General features: G+C 53.1%; 1 protein-coding gene across 1 annotated transcript in view; it reads right to left on the bottom strand.

The window, feature by feature from the left end:
- Nucleotides 1-22,816, bottom strand: part of LOC147413155 (axonemal central pair apparatus protein HYDIN-like) — an 82,325-nt gene that overhangs the window by 31,949 nt on the left and 27,560 nt on the right. The window contains exons 7-8 of the mRNA XM_086480599.1: nucleotides 15,815-15,951; nucleotides 14,327-14,438 (exon numbers count right to left, since the gene is read on the bottom strand). Of these exons, the coding sequence (XP_086336725.1) occupies nucleotides 14,327-14,438; nucleotides 15,815-15,951 (249 nt within the window). The remainder of the gene's footprint in view (nucleotides 1-14,326; nucleotides 14,439-15,814; nucleotides 15,952-22,816) is intronic.

Below are 22,816 nucleotides of genomic sequence, written 5' to 3'. Positions count from 1 at the left end.
AAAACATAAAAGAAAAATAATGCAAGCTACTGGATTTGAAAACTCAGCCATCCACCTTCGAGGAAGGTGCAGATTCAACTGCATGACCAAGCTTCCAGTTTCAACTGATGGCTGCTGCAAAGCAGCTGTAAAAACGGCCAAAGTTTTGCCCTACTCAGTTTGAAGCATTACTTGTGCTTCTCCTGACCCTTCTACACCAAATTATCTATCTTCAGATAATAAAAGCATTACGCTGCAATCTTAGTCGCCAAGGTTTCTCCTAAACCAACTTCTTACTAAAGGGTCTTTGGCCAACGCCACTCTGATCTACTGTTACTTTTCCATCACCATTTTATCTCCACAACTTTATTGTCAAATGTATAAGCTTCGGCCTCTCGCCGTCAATGTTCTGCTATCAAAATACCAAGTCCCTGGTCACGAGGGTACTACAAGTAAAAAAATGAAACCGCTCAACCTTTAGAAACTACAGAATTCAAACATCCAGTGAAATTAAATGGTTTACTACGAGACAGATGACTATTGACAGAAACCAGATTATTAATAAAATTAAAATATCGCATTGCTAGTGGTTTCCACAAGAGAATGACATTCTGAAAAAGCCGAAGGCTATCTTGGAAAGAATCAGATGTTGCTAAGGTTTTCTTTCAACAACTCAAGCTCCCACAAAACAAGTAAGGTATTTATGGAAGCAACTGAAGAACATGACAAACAAACAGGCTACAGAAAGCCCCCTGAGCCTAAAGAAGAGATGATCAGTTGAAGAAGTGACCTGTTTCTCACTGTGTTTGTGTTTTGTTCTGTTTTTTAAATCTGCCACATAGGCACCTAGATTAGGCAGCTCCACCAAGCTTTCTCTGCCAGCAAAAGTATTTTCTTGTGCACGCATCACCCTGCAGTCAGGCTTGAAGTCTGGCTGGTTTTAGTTTATTTCTGCTGATACACGGGGAAGATGAACACTAGATATTTGGAATCCATTTTATTTACATTTTCACATCCCTTAACCTAAATATAACCACCCAAATTTTCACGAAAGCAGGCAACACAAAATGTGCTCACAAACTGCACAGTGCTCACTATGTTCAACACCTCTTGGACACTTCTCAGCCAGGGGGACTTTGTTCTCCTTCTCTCCTCTCCCACTGCACAGAGCAATCAACCTCACCTAACACTTCACCTACTTCCAGCCACAAGTCTGGAGATAAGAAATTCCAGGGGATGAGTCAGCCCCGTGAACCAAAGCAAGCGAAACCAAAAGGGAGCACCTTGGATCACTGGTCCCTGTTGTTGCAACTCCCACGTCAGCATTTTCTGCAGCCCTGGCTCTCAGCGCTCTCTTCCTCCAGCCACCCCCACCCTCCCCCCCACCTCACCTCACATGCTCTGCATCTCCCTTTCCGCTCCCAGCCTTCCTTTCAACACATCCTCCCCTCCTCCTGTTTGTCCACTCGGGCAATCCCTCCTACAAAATCTCACTTCAAAATGACGACTAACAATATTGCCATGCCATCTGTTTTCGTAATATATCACTCTTCCTACACCTTTTAACTCCTCCTTTTATAGAGAACAGAATTCTTTTGGAGTGAGGACTATCCACCATTACACTGTCTAAAACAACTGGTTTCTGTTCTTAAGTCTTTCATCTTTAATATAGCCGTGGTTAAAAACGACTATGTATTTCCTTGATTAGGTTTCCAACTGCTGGCATAAGAACACAAGCTCACCAAAACCTGACATGCTGGCACAACCTCTAAATGCTTAGCAGAGCTTTAGTCTGTTCTTCCCACCTATCCTATGGTGGGTGGTTTTGTTGGTGGGTTTTGGAGGTGTTTCAAGCACCAGACTCAAAACAGAAATCTAGACTGTAAAGGTACTAAATCCATCTCTGCACGGGCATTGCAGGTTCACAAACATACATGTGAATGCACAAATTCCTTAAGAACCATCCATTAAAAAAGAACATAATAAAGAATGACCTGAATTACCATGGCAAGTTAAATTACTTTATGCACAACATATGCCACTCTTCTGAAGTAAAGAAAACATGGGACAATTTAAAACTGTATTTCTGGTACAGAACACCTTCTTAGTCAAATGACGACTTATATTCAGTTATTTTAGATCATTCCTGTGTTTTCTGTTCAGGTAATACATACCATCAAAAATCAGAAAATACAGACCCAGGATTTGTCACTATTACTTTAGTCATACCATACCCAAGATATCTACATAAAAGTTTTCTAAAAGCTACAAAACAAGCCTTGCTGTAATCAGAAATGAAATGCAGCGCGTACACGTTCACCCCAGAGGACGGCATGTTAAAAAAAGGAAGAGGTAACAACAAAACACACCCTGGAGAGCTCTAAACCAGATTTGGCTGTTATGCAGCGGAGAGAGAAATGAAACTGAAGTGAGGAGAAGCAGCCTTGCGGTAATGCAACACAGAGGCCAGTCACTAGTGGTGCTCCAGAGGTCAACACTGAGGCAAATATTGCTGAACACCTTCATTAACGGCCTGGACAGTGAACAGGTGTACCCTCAGCAGGTCTGCAGATGATAACATTTGGAGGAGTGCCTTACACACCAGAGGGTTGTGCTGACATTCAGCAGGACCTCGGCAGGCCGGAGAAACGGGCAGAGAGGAATCTCCTGAAGCCCTACAAGGGGAAATGCAAAGTCCTCACGCGGGGAGGAATAACCCCGTCCCTCACTGCGGGCTGGAGGCAGACTGTCTGGAAAGCAGCTCTGCAGAACAGGACCCGGGGTCCTGGGTGAAGCAGCCAGCAACGCGCCTCGGCCACAAAGGCGGCCAACAGTGTCCCGGGCTGCATTAGGAAGAGCACCAGCAGGTCGAGGGACGTGACCCTTTCCCTCTGCTCAGCACTGGTGAGACACATCTGGAGTGCTGGGCCCAGGTCTAGGCTCCCCAGTACAAGGCAAACACGGACATACTGGAGCCCGATGAAGGGCTTGGAGCATCAGACATACAAGGGAAGGCTGTGTGAGCCAGGATTTTGTAGCCTCAAGAAGGACTGGGGGCGGCGGGAAAGAATCTTATCGATGCGTATAAAAACCTGATGGGAAGCAGTAAAAAAGAGTGGGTCTGACTCACCCAAGTGGTGCCCAGTGAACGGACAAGAGGCAACAGGCACAACTGGAAACACAAGAAACTTAAAAAGGAAGTTTTGGGTGGGTTTGGTATCTTTCTTTCTTTTTTTTTCCCCCCTCTTGCTGTTTGTTTTGTTTTTCTGTGAGGGTGGTCAAACACTGGAACTTACCCAGACAGGCTGTGGCGTTTCCATCCCTGGAGCTGGTCTAGGTGACCCTGATGGGAGCAGGGCGCTTGGACTAACTAAATGATCTCTAGAGGTCCCTTCCAACCTGAACATTAATCTGAGGGTAAAAAACCCACTTCTGTGGTAGGAAACAGAGGAACAGATAATACTCGCAGCAGAACTGGGTTGGTTTTCCTGCTGCTATTTACACCTAACAGTAAAGATGATTAAGCCTCAGTACTACAAAGCTAATTCAAACAGCCTAAAAGTCAAAATAGTTGATACCAAGTATTTATAAAACCAGCTTCATTTTACCTCAATGTAAGAAACTGCCAGACAACATCAGGCTCTACAGTTTTTAATAATGAATAGTTACTCATGCATTGCATAAATATTATTACATCATATCTCGTATGTATGCAAAATCAGAACTACAATAAAATAGGTTCCTCTGTTTCAATATTGTATCAATTAACCCACTCATCTACTTAATTTGGAGCTGTAGATGCATCAGGTCACAACAGCTTTAACATCTCACATGCCTCTGTGTCTAAACAGGGAACAGACAGACCATTCTAAATACAAAAAAACCCAACCCAACAACAACAAAAACCCCAACAAAAAAACTTGCTCTACTATAATAACTGGGTGAGAGGGAAAGATACCATTACTGTGCTTTTCTATTATGTTTTTGTCCTGCCTAACATCTAACGTACATATCAACACCTCACTTTCAAGATGTAAGTCAATAAAACACGCAGAAATACCTTCATCCCCAAGGTCAGCATTACACAACGTGAGTATAAAATGGATCACAACAAGGATGCTGAACACGGCTCACATCTCAAAGAACACGGCTTTTTTTCCAACTCAGTAATTAATGCATGAGTAAACTACAATAAGTATTACATTCATTTTCCTAAATATTAAACCCATTAGAAATTTGTTCTGACGGTCAGAAACACACTTGAGACACGGGAAGACTGTAACCCTGAGCCCATGGAGAAGGGGCAACGAAGAAGTGGGATGTGACATGAGGAAGTCTCGGGGGCAACACGGGCCAGGGGTTAGGACGTTCCCTTCTGCAGCGCAGCACCAGTGCCCGCCGTTGTAGGCAGTTTGTACCACGCTAGCGTAGGACCACCATAAAACCCCCACTTTGCAAGTCCTGCACAAGTCTCCCTTGTGACTACGCCCAGAGGTTTCCCCTCGCACACTCACCCCTTCGCCACCCGCCCCGCAGGAACACACCTCCTGCTGTGCCGCCTTCACCCCCGCGCGCACAGACTGACTCCCCAGGTGACAACCCAGGAATCATTTACAGCCACATGAAACATCTGAATTCGAATTACTTCACATCTCCAGCTTCTGACTAGCAGCACGAAATTCAGTGGCTTTAATTGTGAAACAACCTTTCCTAATTCTAAGCTGCTGAAATAGGCTGCTGAGTCAGCACCATGTAAAAACTTAAGTCTTACGCTAAAGGGGGAGATGAAAACACAGGAATTTGTGCCCCCCTGTGCTGCACAGTAATCCCACCCCGAAATTCCACTCCCCGTGGCTGAGCGTAGGCTGTATCTAACAGACCCCAGCCTGGCACGAGCAAACCTGTCCCCACGGCATTCCAGAAGTCTGGGCAGAGACCGACTGCTGCTCCTGGCCCCGGCAACTCGGACCCAGGGGTCTCCCTCTTCACCACCTGACGTTGCCCTTGGCAAGCGAGCCCTGGTTTGAACACCTCCCCAGCAACCCACCAGCACAACTGGTCTTGTACCAGACAGCTGCCCTTTTTCCTCACAGAAGCAAGGGGCTCAAGGAACTGGAAGACCAGCAGCCAATTATCTTTCCTAATCACAAAACAACCCCGCAGACCTTTACTTCAGCTGATGGCAAACTCCTTCCGTTCACAGCTCAGTCCTTGCACAGTCCTCACCATCCTCCAGGAAAGTGGGTGGGCCTGGAAATAACTGGGTTCTCTGGACATACACACACTCTTCACCTTGAAGGTGTACTGATAGCTACACCCACAAGGTACCCCAGGGGTCACAGCATACAGGCCTGTTCTTCTGCCAGAATAAAACACACAGCGCACACCCAGAAACCTGTACCGTGAACTCTGATCTGAGAATCAGAGCTTTTAAAATCCCCAGTTGCTGACACTGCTGAACTGGTAAAGCACGGTAGAGGTCTAAAGCTTTTCCAAGAAACTTCTCTGCCTACGTTGTATTTACGTGCACAGGCTACAGGTATTTAGAGGTTCTTATTCGTGAGTGCCTAAATTTTAACCAAACCTTCTGAAGCACAGCAAGTTCTCCACTACTTCAGGGTTCTTTGTTTTCGAGGAGACTTTCACACTTTGAATCAGCCTGTCTCTAGCTAGATGAAGCTAGCCATTTCTATACCCCTTCATTGCCAAAAAAGCTTGTTTCATGTCCCCCCGAGATGAAGGTGTTTGTTAACTGACCTGCTCCCGTCTCTCCAATCCCACACGTGGGACCAGTCCGTAAGTATCGCCTCGGGGTTGCTCAGCCACAGCTTTCCAGGCTCAGCTTCTCCTCGTCCACCAAGCACCTCGTAAAAAAAGACGTAATTACAAAAGTTACTGCCTTTGCAAAGTTGTGGGATTCTAACTGGGCAGAAAAGTTCCCCAAGTCATCATACTACCCAGTGTTACAGCACCCTCAAACACAGGGCTCAACTGGCGGTTCACAGGAAGGCCGAACACTCCTGCCTCGAGCACAGCCACACTCAGAAGCACCAGGAACACCTTTGGGGGCTGTAGCAGTTTGGGCTGTCTAATTGCAGTCCACGGGCCTCAGTCCGTTAGAGTTTGCATCCAGCAGCGTGCCTGGCTACGTCACCCCTGAGCCATGACTTTTCCCAGTCCTTCCCCCTCCACCTCTACCAGGAGAGTTGTTTCAAGGGACACAGGAAAAGTTGTGTTTAAAAAAATCCAAACAAAACCACAAAACAAAATAAAACAAGAGATAATTCTAAAGCCTCACTGATTGATGTGAGCGAGCTTAAAGCTTTGCAGAAACTTCAGGCAAAGCACCTAGAAACTGAAATGGCTATTTTTATCTTCTTTGCTGGAGGCACCTACACAAAACTGTTTAGAAACTCCACCCAAAAGGGAGCGATTCCTAGGTACTGCCTTTTTATTTGGGTTGAGGTTTGGGAAACCGTAGAACAGTAGGTACACCAGAGACATCAGAGAGGACTTCTCTGAAGGAAGGTGAGGCTAAGAACGCTTCTGAACACACTGCGAATGGTCAACACAGCATCAAATTGGGACTGCAGACAGTAAAACAGTGTTGAGTCCTTCATACCAAGTAAAATACCATCTCCCCTCAAAACCCACACCGACAAGCAGCAAGGGTTACTGACACTGGCATTACTGAAGCTACAGAGAACTGTGCCTGCTGCAGCTCAACAGCTGAAATTTTTACCTCACCTACAAAGCCAAAAGCTAGAACATTATCTTCCCATGGAACATACTTATTTGCCACTTAAGAGGCCACCTGAATGCAAAACCATCGGCTCCGTTCCCACAGCTTTCAACAGCGAGGGTTCTCCTAAGGAAAACCCACTGTGTGCTGTAAGAAAGCACAACCAGGGGCATTGATTGTCATTTTGCTCCAGTTAAACACAACCGCATCTCCGAGCCCAACGATTCAGCTCTGCCCTCCCTCGCTTCCCGGCGAGGTGACCTCGAGTACGGCGTCACGGCCAAGGTGACAAGTCCCGAAAGCTGCGGCTTCCCAGTTCAGCTCCCAGCCCCCACGGTCTGCAGTTACGGCAAGGGCCGTCAAGCACTTCCCTCCCTCCCTCCCTCTCTCCCTGCCTCCCTGCCTCCCCCCCCGGCAGCGCCGAGATGAAACCCTCTCACCTCCACCCCGCCGCGGCCGTCCCCGGCAGGCGGCTCTCCGAAGGCACGGGGCGGCCAGGGAAGGGGAGCGGGCCCGGCGGCAGGGACGCAGAGAGCGGGACCGGAGGCCCCGCGGGCGGACGCCGCGTTACCTCGCTCCCCTCCGGGGCCCCGCAGCGGCGCTCCCGCCGGGAGAGGCCTCCCGGCCGCGGGGCTGCAGCTCCCTCGGCCCGGGCCGGGGCTGGTGTCGCGGCAGCCGCAGCGCCGGCCCCGCCGCCGGACGGCGAGGCGGCCCCGGCAGCGCCTCTTCCCCCGGGCTCTCACCGCAAGTGCGAGCGGCGCAAGAGCGCAGGCGCCGGCGCGGCGCGGGGAGGGCGGCCCGGGGCGGGGGGGGGTGGGGGTCGGGGCCGGGGCGGCCCCTCCGCTGCCCGGGGGAGGGCGGGCGCGTCCGGGCCGCGTCTCCCGCCGTGCCGGCGCCTGCGGGACAACGGTCCCGGGGCTGCGAGCGTCCCGCCGGTTGCTTCCGCCTTCGGTCCCCGCTGCGGCGATGAACGCGCTCGCGGGGCGGCGGGCGGGAGGCACGCGCGGCTCCGAGACAAAGCCGCGATCGGGCACAGGGTCATCGGCCACCGCCGGGGCTTGGGGCCTGACCCCCCCCTCTGACGAGGCTGCAGAGCTGGCAGGTAGGAGGTGCCCTTGGGCCAGCGCCTTGTAGCTCCTTTTTAGCTGTTTTTCATCTCAAAACGGAGCGCGCGAGCTGGGGAGGCTCGTGTGGCGCCGTGGGGGATGTGGCTGGGGAGCTGACGTAGGCAGGATCTCCCTGCGGTTCCTTCCCTCGGGCAGAAATCAATCTGAAACTCGACTTTCCCGGGTGAGTTCGCCTTCCCGGTGGCAGCGTGGGATCCAGGAGCAGCGTCGTGAGTGATAAACCTCATGTTCGCCTCCGTGGTCAGAGCTGAGGCTTCTGCTTACCCGCTTCAAACACCCCCCCCGCCCCCCGTTCTTTTTTACCTTCCAATCTAGAATTTATTTTCCTCTGTGAGAGAAGGGGAAAGTACTGTTTCTGTGAGGTACATAGTGGTAAGGGGATGGCACGACTTGCAACTGAGGAAACGGTTTCAACCATTGAGTCTTGACGGTGCTGTAAGCCTTTGTGTTCTGTCTTGATGGTCACTGCTTTTTAAACAAGATCGAGCTCGTTTTGTACTTTAGATATAGGAAGGAAAGGATTGCAGAAGAGTTGGATTTGTGGGACAACAAGGGGAGGCAACTCATCCTACTTCTACTTACGGGAGAGGGAGTGGGGAGAGGGAGTGGTTTGCGGGGTTTTTTTGTACTTGGTATTGATGTCCTCAACTTGATTGTCATTTAAAAATGCAGCCAACAAATGAACCAAACCCAAAAACCACAACCAAAACCAACCAACCAACCAAAAAAACCCCATACAAAAACCCAAACTGGTTTGGATTTTGCGTTTCAGTGGGGTTTTTTTCACTATGGTGAAAATTCTTGTTTTAAGACAGCTTATAGTAGCTTCTCAGTACCTCCCTACTTCTGGCAAATTTGGAAAATCCAAGCCTTGTTCTACACCTATTATGTTCTTAAGTTTAGGCTGTAGAAGTTGTAGGCATTTGAACATCTGAAACTTGGGCCATTTTTTGGTTTAAGTGTATGTTTTAAGAAAGTTTTAGTCATGTGTTTAGTGCCATTTGTGTTCAGAAAAATCACAGAATCACACGCTCTGCTGACTTGTGCGTCTGTGTATCTCTTTAAATGTGTGTTTTGAAGCTTAATTTGGCTCTGTGTAGTTAAAATCTTGATGTTTACCCAAACTGAGTTTTTCGTGAGGCCACTTCACCTCCAGAGCCTGGGAAGCATTTGCTGAAGCAGTGCTGTAACTGACTCAAAGAAAACTCACTGACAACTCAGTGTTATTAAGCAGGGATTCTGTATTACGGTGCCGGGCAGCACGGGGGATGGCTCCTTCCACCCGTGCTCCAACGGGTTAGCAAAACACATCAGTTCCTATACACAAAAATCATACGTTTGTGAAAATGAATTTGTGAAACATACCTTTGTGTAGAAACTGGAGTCAAATTAAAAAAATCCAAAGCCAACTGAAAGACTAGACGAGGTCATAGGCTCTGAGCAGGGAGGTTGGACTAGATGGTCTCCAGAAGCTCCTTCCAACCTCGACTGTTCTGTCAATCTGTTCTGTGACAGAAGAACTGCATTTAATAAACCTGCATTAAAAGAGGTTTATCCAACTAGTTTGTATTTCAGATTTTGTTCCTTGTTTTGTTGAAATTTTTTAACTCATTCTGTTGTCTTCAATGACAAGAAGGAATACCTGAGTCATTTCCACGTAGTAGAAATTAATGGAATCAAAACTAAAACCAAGTTTTCAGCTCTTCCTCAGTGTTGAAAGTTTTACAAGACCTTTTTTAAAGGTGTTTTTTTTCTTTTATTTTATTAAGCTATCTTGAATATTCCATAGTAGACGAAACAAATCTAAGAGGGAGATGGTCATAGACCTAGGGATTATTAGTCAGATGACTGAAGAACTTGCTGAACACTAGAAAAAAGAAAACAAAACCAACCCAAACCCCTCGCTCTTGCCAGATCCAGTCCCTGAGCACCTCATCACACACCTGAGCTCAGCACTGGACACAACTTAGTGCAAGGCAGCAGCAGCAGCTCATGCTGCTGCAGAGCTACACTTTCAAACCCCAACCTGTTTGTGAGGTAGCAGGGTCTGGTTAAAGCTGTTGGTTCTCTGAGTTCATTGATAACGTCAGAGTTAAAGAAATTAGACCGAAGCCGTTCAGTACAATACTTGAATGTGTAGTGCGTCAGGCAGAGGGCTTTTGAGCCGTGATTGAGTTGCTTACAAAGAACAGAATCAGGATTACATGGGGCTGTTCTTTGATATTTTGGGATTTTCAGTCCTTTGCCACCCATGTGTGTAATTTTCAGCTATTTTGTTTTTTATTGTGAATGGACACAGTGAATACCTGGCTATCAGTGCTTTTAAAGCCTTACTAAAGCATTGAGTAATAAATAAATAGGACTGGTTTTTCTCATGTTGCTACCTCCACATGCAACATTTTGTGATGTCTCGAACAAGGTGACAGTTCTTAAACTTTTGGGGTTTTATGCTTCCTGTACTACTTGTGGCATCCTCAGGCAGAAAGCACGATACCCAGAGCAAAGCAGCAGACTTTTGAACTGGGCTAACTTGGATTCTTCCCTTAGTTCTCTTGCTGCAAAGCACGTTCTAGTTACTCCTCACGGTTAAAAGCTTGGAGGCACAATTACCAGCTGACACAGCTCCCGTGTCATTTCTCTGTTTTCCCAGATGTTGAAATCATAATGCAGTGCCTCTTTCCTGGAATGATGACCGGGAAAATGCTCACCAGCTGCATGTTATACTGTGTTTTCTTCAGTGTTCTGCAAGTCCAACAAAACTACAGTTTAGTAAACGCTTGTTCCCTGACTGCAGCATGGCCATCCGCACATGTTGTTGCAGCCTGTTGGGTGTTTATTTTTCCATAGGTAAAAATTAGAAGTACTTGATTTTCAGTTATTAGGGCTAAATGATGAGGAAACACATGGAAAAGTTCCACTGTATGTGATAGAAAATGTACCTTAAAAGCAAGAGCGTGGCTGTTTATTTTGGAAAACTGGTTGTCCGTGCTTTAAGTTCAGGAAATGTGAGTGTGTACTCGCACAGTTGGATACAGCCGTGTTTACTCTGCATTTCTGAAATTACAGTGACTGTATCCAACCTGTTGTGCAGTATCGTGTGGAGTCCGTGGTGCTGCGTATTGCAAAGCCAACGAATTGTGTTCCTGGGACACCCAGCATCCAGCAGCGAGCTCAAGGGAAAGCCCTGCAACGTGCTCCCTCAGTACCGGAGCCAGAATCCCGCTCCTGCGGCAGTGCTGTTCTCATGTGAGCCTTCCAGCCGCTAGAGCCTTCCGCTGGGATAGCGCACAGCTACTGGTTTTCAGCCTGCCTGGGACAGGTTGAAAGCTTAGGGAAGTAAGTGGTTCATCTTTTCTCACAAACTTTAATCTTTTCGAAGGTACTGAGAACCCTTGGGTTTCATTGGAAACCAGGGGCAGGTGTGAATAGCACCATTTTCTGCTACACAATAGAGATGATAAAAATCTACCCTGTGGGTGTGTGCATGCACACACACATACCTATGCACATCAATAGGTATTTTTAATTAAACCGAGAATTAGACTGTTCTGTTAAAAAAGAAAAAAATCAGCTCTGTATGTCCATGTGTGTAGGGCTGTCCCATTCTTGTGGTGAGGCCGGTTTTTCCTATTGCTTCAGAATAACTTAGAATGTCACATAAATGTACTCCCTGTTTTCCAAACTGGACTGGTATTATTCGGCTGTATGTTAATAAATGATTGTTGTTCTCTTTTAACAGTTGTAGTTCATTCTGGTCTTAACTATGCGAAATGGAAAGATACAATGAGTTACTCTGTGTGGCCTCTCTTATGGAGCTTAACAGCGATTCTGTTGATTGGAAATCTCATGGGTCATTATAACGTGTTATTTGTAATTGTACGTAGCTAAGAAATTTTGAATGACAGTATGTTTGTTTATAGCTGAGATTATAATTGTGACTGTATCCTTGGTAGTGTTACCAGCATTTAATGTGAGTTGGTGGGTTTCCTTGCTCGGGCTGTAAATGAAAGAATTGTCGTCATATTTCATTTTCCTCTTTATCAGACAGGATGCATTCCAATCTGGCCGTGCATCTCTCAGAGCCCTTCTTGACTGACTGTACCAGATTAGAGATGATACCCCAGTGTCACCCAGTGGAGGAGCTTTTGTCAAGGTGATGATATCAGGGCTCTCTGACAGGCACTTTCCCTTCCTGTCGGCCGAGCAGCTGGAGATCAACTTGATCTTGTGGTTTCTCTTTTGCTGCATTACGAGCAGACAGAAGGGGGGGAGGTTCAGTCTCCCATTTCCCCATGTTTTTTGGTATTTGTCAGATGGCTGAACTTCTGGCAGTTCAGGAAATATTTACACTTTATGCTTTCATGTACACTGAAGGCTCATTTCATCAATAATTCAACTGTGTTTTACTTGTGCAGTTTGGGGATCAAACAGTAATTATCTGTGTGTAACACGTCATTCTTCCTCTGCCTGTAGAGCAGAATGTCTTCCCAGAAAAAGTCCCCTGGTTCGGGAGATGAAACTCCCTGACCTGCTTTCTGTTGTTCTCATTTTATATGAGGTGTCTGCTGGCTGCTTGGTAAGGAAGTAATAAATATGGCCTGGAACTCTTTCAAATAATTAGCCAATCACCAGCATACACCTATTTAACGTAAACCACAAACTTCAAGTAAAGAATATTTGCAGAATTTTTAAACAGTGTTCCTTTAGCATTTAACATTTTGAGAATGAACAAGTAAGTCTTGAAGTCCCGTTTCAGTTAACAAGGGTATCTAACCAGGGGGTGAGTGGGGCTGATGAGAACAAAGAACAACAAGCTGTTTACCCTGCCCTTGAGAGCTTTGCCTGCATTCGGAGTTGCTCGTGGTAGTTGTGGGAAGAGCCAAATCATTGGTGCCTGAGGCACCTTGCACATTAATTTGTCCTCTGAACGGCGATTATCTTAACAGTTCTGGGTTTTGCTTTTACTCCTCACTCTTTAGGTTGGGCTTTTGAACGTGATTTTTTCCTTGGTTCCCTTTGTGGCAGCCTTCAAGAAGAAAGGGTGTGCTGGCGGGAGTGCTGGGAGGGATCTTGGAGCCGAGGACGGCGGTGCAACAGCCCGTGAAGGCTTATGAGCCTGACAAGGCTGTGACTGGAATGCCTGCAGCTCGGCAGTCGGGTCTGGAATTTACAGCTGACGTCACGGGCGGTGCCAGCGGTGCTGATGGCTCTGGAGGAGGGCCGGCGGGGGCGGGGCGGCGCTGCCGCGGCGGGGGCCGCCGCTGGGGAGAGCGGGGCCGGCCCGGGCCTGGGCTGGCGGCCGGTCTGGGCGGCGGAGAGCGGCGGAGCCACCGGCTGCTCGCTAGGGGCTGCTGGGGAGCGGCGGCCCCGGCCCCGGCGGCGTCGCGGGGCTCCCGGCGGGCGGGCGGTGCCGGACTCCGCTGCCCGGGGCGCGGGGCGGCGCAGGCGCAGCGCGGACCCGCGCGGGGCTGGCCGGGCCGCGGGTGCCGGTGCCCGCGGGGCAGGAGGAGCCGTCGGCCGAGCGGGAGCGCCGGGGACCGGGGCAGGCGGGGTCGCAGTGCCCGCGGCGGGGCCGGGGCAGGGGCGTCTTTGGGCCTCGGGTAGCGGCGGGGGGGGCGGCAGGCGGCGGCAGCGACCGTGCGGGAGCCGCCCGGCCCGGCCCGGGTGCGGGGAGGGGAGGGGCCCCCCGGGTGGCGAGCGGTTTCGCTGCGGGTGTGGAGCGAAGGGCGCGGTAGAGGTTTCCGCGGGGCTGCCCCGTCCGTGCGGGCCAGGCGGTCTGGGAGCCGTTCCGGCTCGGCCCCGCTCTCTCCCGAGCCAGGACCCCCAGGGGTGCGCCCTGGGGCTCCGGTGGCTTCGCGTCAGGGTCGGGACGGGCCGTGGCGAGGAGTGAGGCGGCTCCGACATGGCCGGGCTGGAGCTTGGGTCAGCCCGTCCTGCTCTCCCCGCCTGGAAGCCTTGTGGGGGAAAAAACAGCTTGTCCCGCGCTTTTTTCTTTTTCTTTTCTTTTTTTTTTTTTTTTTTTCTTTGATGACCAAAGGACGATGGCTTTGTGCTGGCATCAGAGCCGATAATCCCGGGAAGTTTTCATTCCCGCTGAGCAGTGCTTGCACAGCGTCCGGGTCTTTTCTGCTTCTCCCACTGCCCCAGCAGCGAGCAGGCCGGCCGTGCGGAAGAATTTGGGAGGGGACAGAGCCGGGACAGCGGGCCCCAGCTGACCGAAGGACTGTGCCGTACCGTGTGACGTCATGCTCGGCAGTAAAGAGCTGGGGGAAGAAGGAAGGGGGACACGTTGGGAGCGGTGGCGTTTGTCTGCCCAAGTACCCGTAAGGCGTGGTGGAGCCCGGCTCTCCTGGAGGGGGCTGCACGCCTGCCTGCCGATGGGAAGGGGTGACTGGAGCCCTTGTCTCGCTTTGCCTGTGTGCGCAGCTTTTGCTTTGCCTCTTAAACGGCCTTTATCTCCACCCACGAGTTCTCTCACTTTTACCCCTCCGATTCTCTCCGCCGTCACACCAGGGGGAAGTGAGCAGCGGCTGTGTGGGGCTGAGCTCCCGGCGGCGGTTAAACGGCAACTGTGCCGACGGCTGCTGTTCCTGCCCAGAGGAAAGGCCGGCAGGGGATTAGGTGTGGAAGAGGCGCGGGCTGTTGGTTTTGCTGTTCAAAGTGCAGGGAAGGCTAACGGAGGGGTTATGACTGCGAGGGCAGAAGGAGGGTGGGGGCGCTTTGGGAGAAGCCCCGGGCTGCGATACAGCGAAAGTTGGGCAAGTTCCTCCCCGCGGGGCAGGGGGAGGCTGCAGCCGCTCGCCGCGACCCTCTGCGTGAGAGCCCGGCCGGGAGCCGCTGCGCCTCGCCTGCTCCTGGCTGCGGGGGGAGATGCTGCAGCCCAGGAGGTCCCGTCGGGTCTGGTTCAGCATCGGCTGGGGCAGAGCCCAGGCGCTGACGAACCTCCTTTCCCCGCGGCGAACGCGCAGAGACGCCCCGGCCCCCGCGGTGCTGCCGCTGGTCGTGTCCGTCTGAGCGAGAGGGGTGCGCAGCGCGGTTCCCGGGACAGAGCGGGCCCCCGGGGAGCCCCTGCTGGCGCCTGGTCTGCCCGTGCGTGATCCGGGCTGTGCCGGCGAAGGACGATTTGAGAGAGGCACCTCTGTCTGTCAGGGATTTGAACTCTCCCTCACTGTCAGCAGTTCTGACTGAAATAGCGGAGCTGTTGCGTTCCAGGGTGCGGAGCGAGGGCCGCGGTAGCTGTCTGTGCTGCCCCGGGGCGCTCCGGTGCCGGGCAGGACGGCGGCTCCGTGCCGAGCGCGGGGCGCTGGTTTCTGCCGCCCGCCGCGGTGGAGCTGCGGGACCGTCCCCGCTCCCTGGGGGGAGACTTGCCGGGCCGGAGGCTGAGCACGGGCCTCGGGTGCCGAACGGCCGGAGGAGTGACAGGGGGTCGTGGCTGTGGAACGCTCCTGCGGCGCCTCGGTCTGGTCGGGGGCGTTTCCAGCCCCCACAGCCCAGCCCCCGCCCTGCCGGTCTCCTCCCTCCTGCCCTGCCCCGCCCGCCCCCGCGCTCCCAGCGGAGCCGCAGCCGGCGGGGACTCGCCCGGCGCCCGGTACGTCCCGCCCGGCGCCCCCAGCCGCCGGCCGGGCTCGCCTCTGCCGCGGGCGGACCGGCTCCGGGAGCGGCGGGGGCGGGAGGCGGGGACGGCAGCGGGACCCTCCGAGCCCCGCGTCCGCGGGAGGGGCCGGCGGGAGCAGCTGCCGTGAGCGCTCCGCTCTCCGCACGCCTCCGCGGGGCGCGCTGGCGCGGGCGGTTTGCGGGCAGAGAGCGGGGTGTCTGTGAGGGGCCGAGCGCGGTTTGGGGGGAGGTGGCAGCCGCTCCGGCCGGAGTCGGTCACTGCCGAGCCGCGCCGTCCCGGGGGAGGGGCGCGGCGGTGACGGCGGGGCCGGGGCTGAGCGCTGCCGCCGGGGCGGGCGCTGGGACGCGGCACTGTCCCCCGGGCGCTGCGGGGGTCCCGGCTCCCGGCTGGTCTCCGCTGGGCGCAGGCACCGGGAGAGGATTTGGGGGGCGCCGGCCGATGCCGAGCTGCCAGGTCGGAGCCGGGCGAGGAGAAGGCCCGGTCTCTCGCTGATTCACGTCAATCGTTGCCGTTAAAAGGATTCGCGCCTCGGGGTGCGAGCCCTCGGCCCTGCCCCCTCGGCGTGTCCCCTGAGCTCGGCCGTCCCTCGGCCCCCACCGAGCGGGAGCGCGGCCGGGGACGGAGCGGAGCGGGCTCCCCGGCACCCCGCGCCCCGCAGGCGCCTTTCGGGTGCGTCATTAGTGATAATAATATCCGTTCTTTTTGTAGCGAGATTGAGGATGGATGGGGGAAAGCGATGGGAAATAATCGCCTTTTTTTCCGGTGGAAATAAGGAAACGTGAAAATCATGCACTGGGGGGGGGGGGGGGGGGGAATTTCAAACAGAAAGAAAAGGCTTTTATTGGGAAAAATATGTCTGTAATCAAACCTGTCTAAATTAAATGCTGTGTACAAACCAGAAGTCACCAACCAGCAAAAAGTATACGCGCTCAGTTCGGTTTCCCCTTAGTTTTATAGTTTCGCTTCCGACTCGAAATTTCCAAGTGATTACCGCTCCGATTTCAAGGCTGAAAGAGCATTTTCTGTAAACGTTCGGTTTATAAGTACAGGGAGAAACACGTATTTGGGGATCCTGATATTCAGGCGAACGCGCCAAGAAGAAACCAGCTGCCGGCGGCGGAAGAACAAATGAACGGGAGAGAAAGGTGCGGGGGATGCCCTGCGAATAAAGTAATCGCTACAGAGATATTTAGATGTATTTAATGGGATGCGTTATTCAAAAGCCCTGCTGACTGGTCTAATCATTTAGAATCGCCTGTTTTCCTAAAAACTTTACCAAATATTTACACTCAATAAACATTAATCGATTAACAAGCCGGTCATGCTCTTACAGGACCTTTCCTGCGGTCCCGCCGTCGCGTTGTCCCCGCACGTCTCCACCGTTTTGTCGTTTTGACAAAGTATAACCGGAGCCCTTCAGGCGGTGGTGTTTATAAACCAGCTCGTTTGGGCTCGGAGTGAGTCTCTCCGTCCATCCACATCACCAGATAGAATAATAGTAACGAATCAGACAGGGAAGATCCGGACTGAACCACCGGCCTTTTCCCTTTTTCCCCAGGGGTACTGAAGTCCCGAATCACCAATTCTTCTGACTTTCTGGCCGTTGATCCACGGGAATTCGTAGTTCAACGACAAAGGTAACAACAAAGCATTATTCGACTGTTCGACAGCTGGAGGAAAAGGGTAACTCCTGTGTACGAGCTGCTGCTGAGCTTGGCCAGATTGAGGGGAAAAAAGGGCGAACAGCCCGGCGGGGTGACGTCAGGCGCACCCAGCGCGCTGTCCGGGCTCCGGGGCTCCTTTCCCGGCGGGCCGGCAGGAGCCCCGGCGGGCGGCAGCCGCTGCGCTCTCTCCCCCTGCGCAGCCCGCGCCCTCCCGGCCCGGCCTCCCGCTCTCCCCCGCGGCTCCTCTGGCTGCCGGTGGCGGGACCCGGCTCCCACGGCCGTTCCCGGCTCGCTGTCCCGGGCAAGGCCGGCACCGCGCCCGGGCTCCGGCGGCGGATCCCGCTGCCCCTTGCGAGGTGCGGTGAGACCCGAGTCCTCCGGCCGAGGCGGGGGAAGCCGCGCTCGGCGCCGCTCCTCGGGGCCGGGCCGGGGGCCGGGTGCGGAGCGGAGCGATGCTCTCCCTGAGCCCGCCCGGGGCCCCGCTGCTCCTTCGGCCCCGCTGCCAGGGGCGGCCCGGAGCCCCCCGGGAGAGCCGAGCTCTGGGCGGGCGGCCGGGCTGTCCCCGCCGCTCGGGGGGAGGGAGGGGGGCGGCGGGGCCGGCGGCGGCCGAGCTCCCGCGGGGGGACCCGCCCGTCCCCGCCTCCCCATCCCGGGGCAGCGCCGGCGGGGCTCGCTGCTGCCCACCCTGCCCTCCCCGGGCGTTTGCGGGGCGGACGGACACCCGCCGCCGGGGCTGCCCGGTGCCGGGGATGCTCCCGCCGTGCCTCGGTCCCGCCGTGCCCGGGGCGGGGGGGCTCTCGCCCCTGCACCCCCCGCAGCCCCCTCTTTTCTTTGCCCCCCCCGGCGCCGCCGTAAAAGGCGGAGCTCTGCAGGGGGCGCGGCGGGGACGGGCGCGGGTGCCCCCGAGCGAGAGGCGACTGCTGCCGGGCGGCCGCTGGCCTCGCCGGGACCGGCGAGGGGCCCGATCCCGTCCGGCCGCGACTTGCCGGCCGAAGCTCTCCCCTCCCGCTGGCAGCGCTTCGCCGGCGCTGTCGTGCCGACCCGGCGCTCCGCTGTGACGAGCTTTAGCGGCAGCGGCGCTTCCCCGCCCGCTCGACCCCTCGTCCCGGCCCCACCGTCGATTATCCCGGGCCAGCCCGGGAAATGTCTCGAGGGGCAACGGCCGGGGGCCGGGCCGGGCCGCGGAGGGTGGGTGGGCTGCTGCGCGCCCGATCCCCAGACAGCTCCGGGACTTGATTTTCGCGGGGGCCACTGCAGCGGCGGAGCCCGGGAGAGCGGCGCTCCCCCTCTCCCCTCCTCGCCCCGTATCCCCGGCACTGGTTTCCCTGTGGGAGGGGGGAGCAGTCGGCCCCCTCTCCCCCGCACCGCAGCCGGCGGCCCCGCGGCTCCCCGCCCCCTCGCCCCGACCTCCCCGCCCCGCTCCGCTCCGCTCGCCACCCGGGCCCCTCCGGGAAGGGGCTCTGGCCCTGTCACCCGGATCCTGCCGCTCTGGCCCCCCCGGAGGAGGGCAAGGAGGGGCCGGGGGAAGGAGCAGGAGCGGCGAAAGCGGCGTGAGAGGGAAGGAGGACACTGCCCCTTCCCGGGCTCTCTCCCCCCGCCCCGTGGGCAGAGCCCAGCTCGGCCAAGCCACGGGCGGGCCGGGGCCGGGCCGGGCGCTCTGGGGGTTCCCCCGCGGCGGCACCGCCGCCCGCCCTGGCAGCCCCTTCCCGCGGCCCCCTGGGGCCCGACGGCGCCGGCCCCGAGCCGAAGGAACAGCGCGGCCGCGCACCCGGCGGCACCGGCAGCGCGGGCAGAAACGGCTCCGACCGGAGCGGGGCGCCGGGCGCGGGGCCGGGGCCGCTGCGGGGGCGTTTGCCCTGCGGGACAGCGGCGGGGCCGGGGGCTGCGGGGCGCTTCCCTCCCGTGAGATACGGGGAGGAAACTCTTCCCGGGAGGGCGGCGAGGCGCTGGCACAGGCTGCCCGGAGCGGCTGGGGCTGCCCCTGCCTGGCAGGGCTCCAGGCCAGGCTGGACGGGGCTGGGAGCGACTGGGCTAATGGGAGGTGTCCCTGCCCAGGGCAGCGGGTGGCACTGGGTGGCCTTGGAGGCCCCTTCCAGCCCAAACCCTTCTGGGATGAGTCTGGGAAAGAAGCAGAGCAAACACACTCTAAGCACCAAACTAGTATATGTTAATCCAGCTTTGTGATGAGAACGTACACTGCAGCCTCTGCCTTCCTCAGTCAGTACACATGGATTACATCAGCTGCATACATTAAAATTAGGGAAAAAAATCAATGTCAGACTGGTGACTTCAGCTCTGTTCGCTGCACAGATTCATACAGGAAATGTGTCTGTTCTGCGAGGGAAACAAACAAAAAAGGACAATAAATCCAGTAAAGAAACCTCACAGAAAAGTCCTTACACCAGAAAGAAAACAACGACAATTCAAACGAGAAGAAAAATGTCAAATGATTCAATCTTCTGGGGATATTCTAAAACCTGATGCTTTGGGGTGGGAATTAGCTTTGTATTTGTTCTGGCACCATTTACTCCAAAATATACCACACTAAAGCATACAGCCCTAGTTGGGGGGGAGGGCGGGGAACAACACCCCAAAACCAACAAACAAAAACATGTCTCTGCTTTTATTCACTTAACATCCCGGAGAAGTTAGATAATGGAAAAGTAATTCTGTGGAGCCTTGCTAAGTTTTAATGCATTTGTAATCATTAATTATTCTTCCAATATATTGAATTTATTCACAGTGAATGCGAACAGTTTAAACATCTTGTCTCTACAATGGAAAAATTAGATATTTATCACAATTATTTGTCAATATTAGAAAATTGTTTAATCTTCCTCCATATGCAATCTCTCCAAGCGGGCAGAGAGATCATTCTTTCTAGTCTAATTCTGTTTAGGATGACTGAACACCTACACAGAACGTTAAATGCTGCTTGCAAAGTGCTCTCAAAATATAAGTAACCCTCTTCACCACCTCTTGAGTGGGTAAATATTGCACCTTTTTTTAAAGGGAGTAAATAATGTCATTTAAATCTGTTTATGATAGTGTAACCCAGGAAAGATCTCAAAGGAACTACTTTGGTACACAAGCAGCAGGTACCCAGAACATGGCTCAGCCCAGTGGGGTCGGTAATTTTCAGGAATTCTGACTAACTGTGATTATTTGAGTGTTGGATGCAGTTCACTGGGCTGCAATGAAGAGAGCTCACGCTTCAGTTACCACACTGACCTAACTAAAGCTTCGGACAGTGTTAATCCGCAACTCGACTAAATCCGAATGGCTTTTCCTGGTTTTTGTTCCCACTCGGTCCACTTCGTGGAAAAGGCCACTTTTCTTCACGATTTGAGGACTTGCCTTTTCCTGAGCTTCTTTTTCCTGGGAGGAAGGCAGAACATTTTTTCTCATCTTTAGAAAAGGCACCCAGACAATGTGGGCTCAGAAGGAACTTGTGTACCCCTTCAGTACTGCAACTCGTGATGCCTGACATTCCTGAAGGTGTTACTCTTGTCCTTTTGGTGGCATTTTGTTGTGCAAAATTTAGGTGCAGAGTAGCTGCGCTGAAAATGCCCCCTGGGAAATCCCCAGGCCCCTTCCCACTCGTCAGTGGTGCCAGGGAATTTGTTGAGCTTTTTAAATGACATTGGCCAAACCTGTAACTGTTAACCTCCAAATGATTTAGCACTGCAGATGATCAAGGTCCAGTTCACGGGAGCACTCGCTGGTGCTGTTTAATTCAATACCAGAGATGCTGCCAAAAGGGCTCCCTCAGACAGCACCTCACGCTCACAGACACCGGGTAGGTTCTTCCATACCCTCTTAGAGCAGCGGTGAACAGCAGCAGAGGAAGGCCATGTGAGGAACCCAAGCTCATCCATTGTCTCAAGGACAGAAGAGTGGCTCATCCTCTTAAGAACACAGCCTAAAGAGCATCTGGCTTCAAACCGCTGCTGTGATGAACAGGTAGAAGGTGTGCAGGTTTTTGTTGGTTTGGTTTGGCTTTTTAAACCTTTTACTTTTAAATAAAAAAGGGAACAAAAGGTATTACGTGTCTACAAAGAGACAAGGCACTGTTAGAAGAGTAGGATCTAGTAACAAGCAGTGATGGAAGAAATAGAGACAGAAAATGGGAAGGCTCAGCAAGTCCCGAAGCACGATCCACAAGTGAAGTGATCCTGTCAGCAGAGCACTTTTTGCCATCAAAATACTTGATCAGCAAACAGTTCGGTCCTTCAAACAAGGGACATCCGAGCAACGAAAAAGTGAAAAGGGAACACGTATCTTGAAAGACAATGCCTGAAGAGGGAGTTCTTTCAGAGGAAGGAGAGATTGGAAGAGACCTCCAGGCTCATCATAGACTTACTGAACTCCGTATTAAGCAAGAAGGGGTTGGCTGGTTGCTTTCTCCTTTCTTTATTCCCATTGGAAGGCCGTTGCAGAACACAAATCTTCTAACCATTATGAGTCTTCTTGTAGTTTTCAGCTTAAATTCACTCAGGGCCAGGCGGTACACGTTTTTTCTGGTGCCCATACCTTTCAGCTTAGTAACTGTTCTCCCTAAAGCGTTATTTCCCTCGTCTGCATTTACAGCACTCACCCCACTCTTCTTCCACTTGCTTTTCTAGCCTAAGCAAATCAAGAACTCCTGGTGTCATCACACAGGTCCACCCCCCATGTCCCAGCGATCCCTGCAGCTCTCCTCTCCAGTTTTTCCAGGGGGAGTTCGTCTTGCTGGTATGTGAAGGGTCAGCAGGGAAACCACATCAGCCCAGCTGGGTGCTGTTCAGGGGCAATAACTCTTCTCGAGGGCTCCTGAAACACTTGCCCTGACACACTGCAGGGCAGCACTTTCTTATCCCCACAGCACACTGGTGTCTCCCAGCTGCTCTCAAGTGCTTCCCTTCAGCAACCTGCAGGTCTCCTCCCCCCTCCTCAGTTCTGGCCAGCTGAAGCACATCCAGCTTACGGCTCTAAAATTCTTTCCCCCTTCTAAATGTTTTCTTGGGGGTCTCTGCCCTTCAAGGAAGTAGCTTATTGTAACAGGACAAACATAGCACTGGGGGTCTCCCCAAGTAAGCAAACACTTAAACTGTTAATTTAAATGTAAAAATTAAGAGGAAGGGAGAAAAAAATGACAGCTAAGTGGGAAGGGAAAGTTTATTTTGGTGCGTAAGCAACTTGAATACTTCTGCTGCAGCTGTAGCAGAGGGCTGGCACTTAGATGTCTGATCCTGAGAGAACCAAACATCCTTCCACTAAGGTTTCAAATGACACAGTAACTTCATCTAAGAGAAGACAAAACGCATACATACCAACATTGCCACCTGTTTGTAGGGCCGTCTCAGCACAACGTTTCTCTTATGGCACCAAGAACTTACTGGTATGAAAAATTACAAGCTTTAAGTGCTGTTTTAAAGCAATTCACAGTTAAAGCAACAGTAGTGAGAAAATAGTCAAGAACTTGAGTGGCAGAATGGTAAATGATTCGTAACTTTCTCAACAGCTTTTCCTACTGATGAAGCTTGGAAGCATCTCACTGTTTGGGAATGACATACTCTGTTAGTGTTGGTCTGGTTAGAAACTCAGCAGGATGGCTTGTCCATCACGGCAGGTTTTCCATCGGAGGAAAGAAAGAACCGAGGAAGAACTATGCAGAAAGAAGGCCAGCAGGTACCAGTTTCAACTAACT

The sequence above is a fragment of the Leptosomus discolor genome, unplaced genomic scaffold (genome assembly GCF_034619465.1).
Source record: "Leptosomus discolor isolate bLepDis1 unplaced genomic scaffold, bLepDis1.hap2 HAP2_SCAFFOLD_63, whole genome shotgun sequence".
NCBI classification, from domain to species: Eukaryota; Metazoa; Chordata; class Aves; order Leptosomiformes; family Leptosomidae; genus Leptosomus; species Leptosomus discolor.
This window is presented reverse-complemented; position numbering and strand designations above follow the sequence as displayed.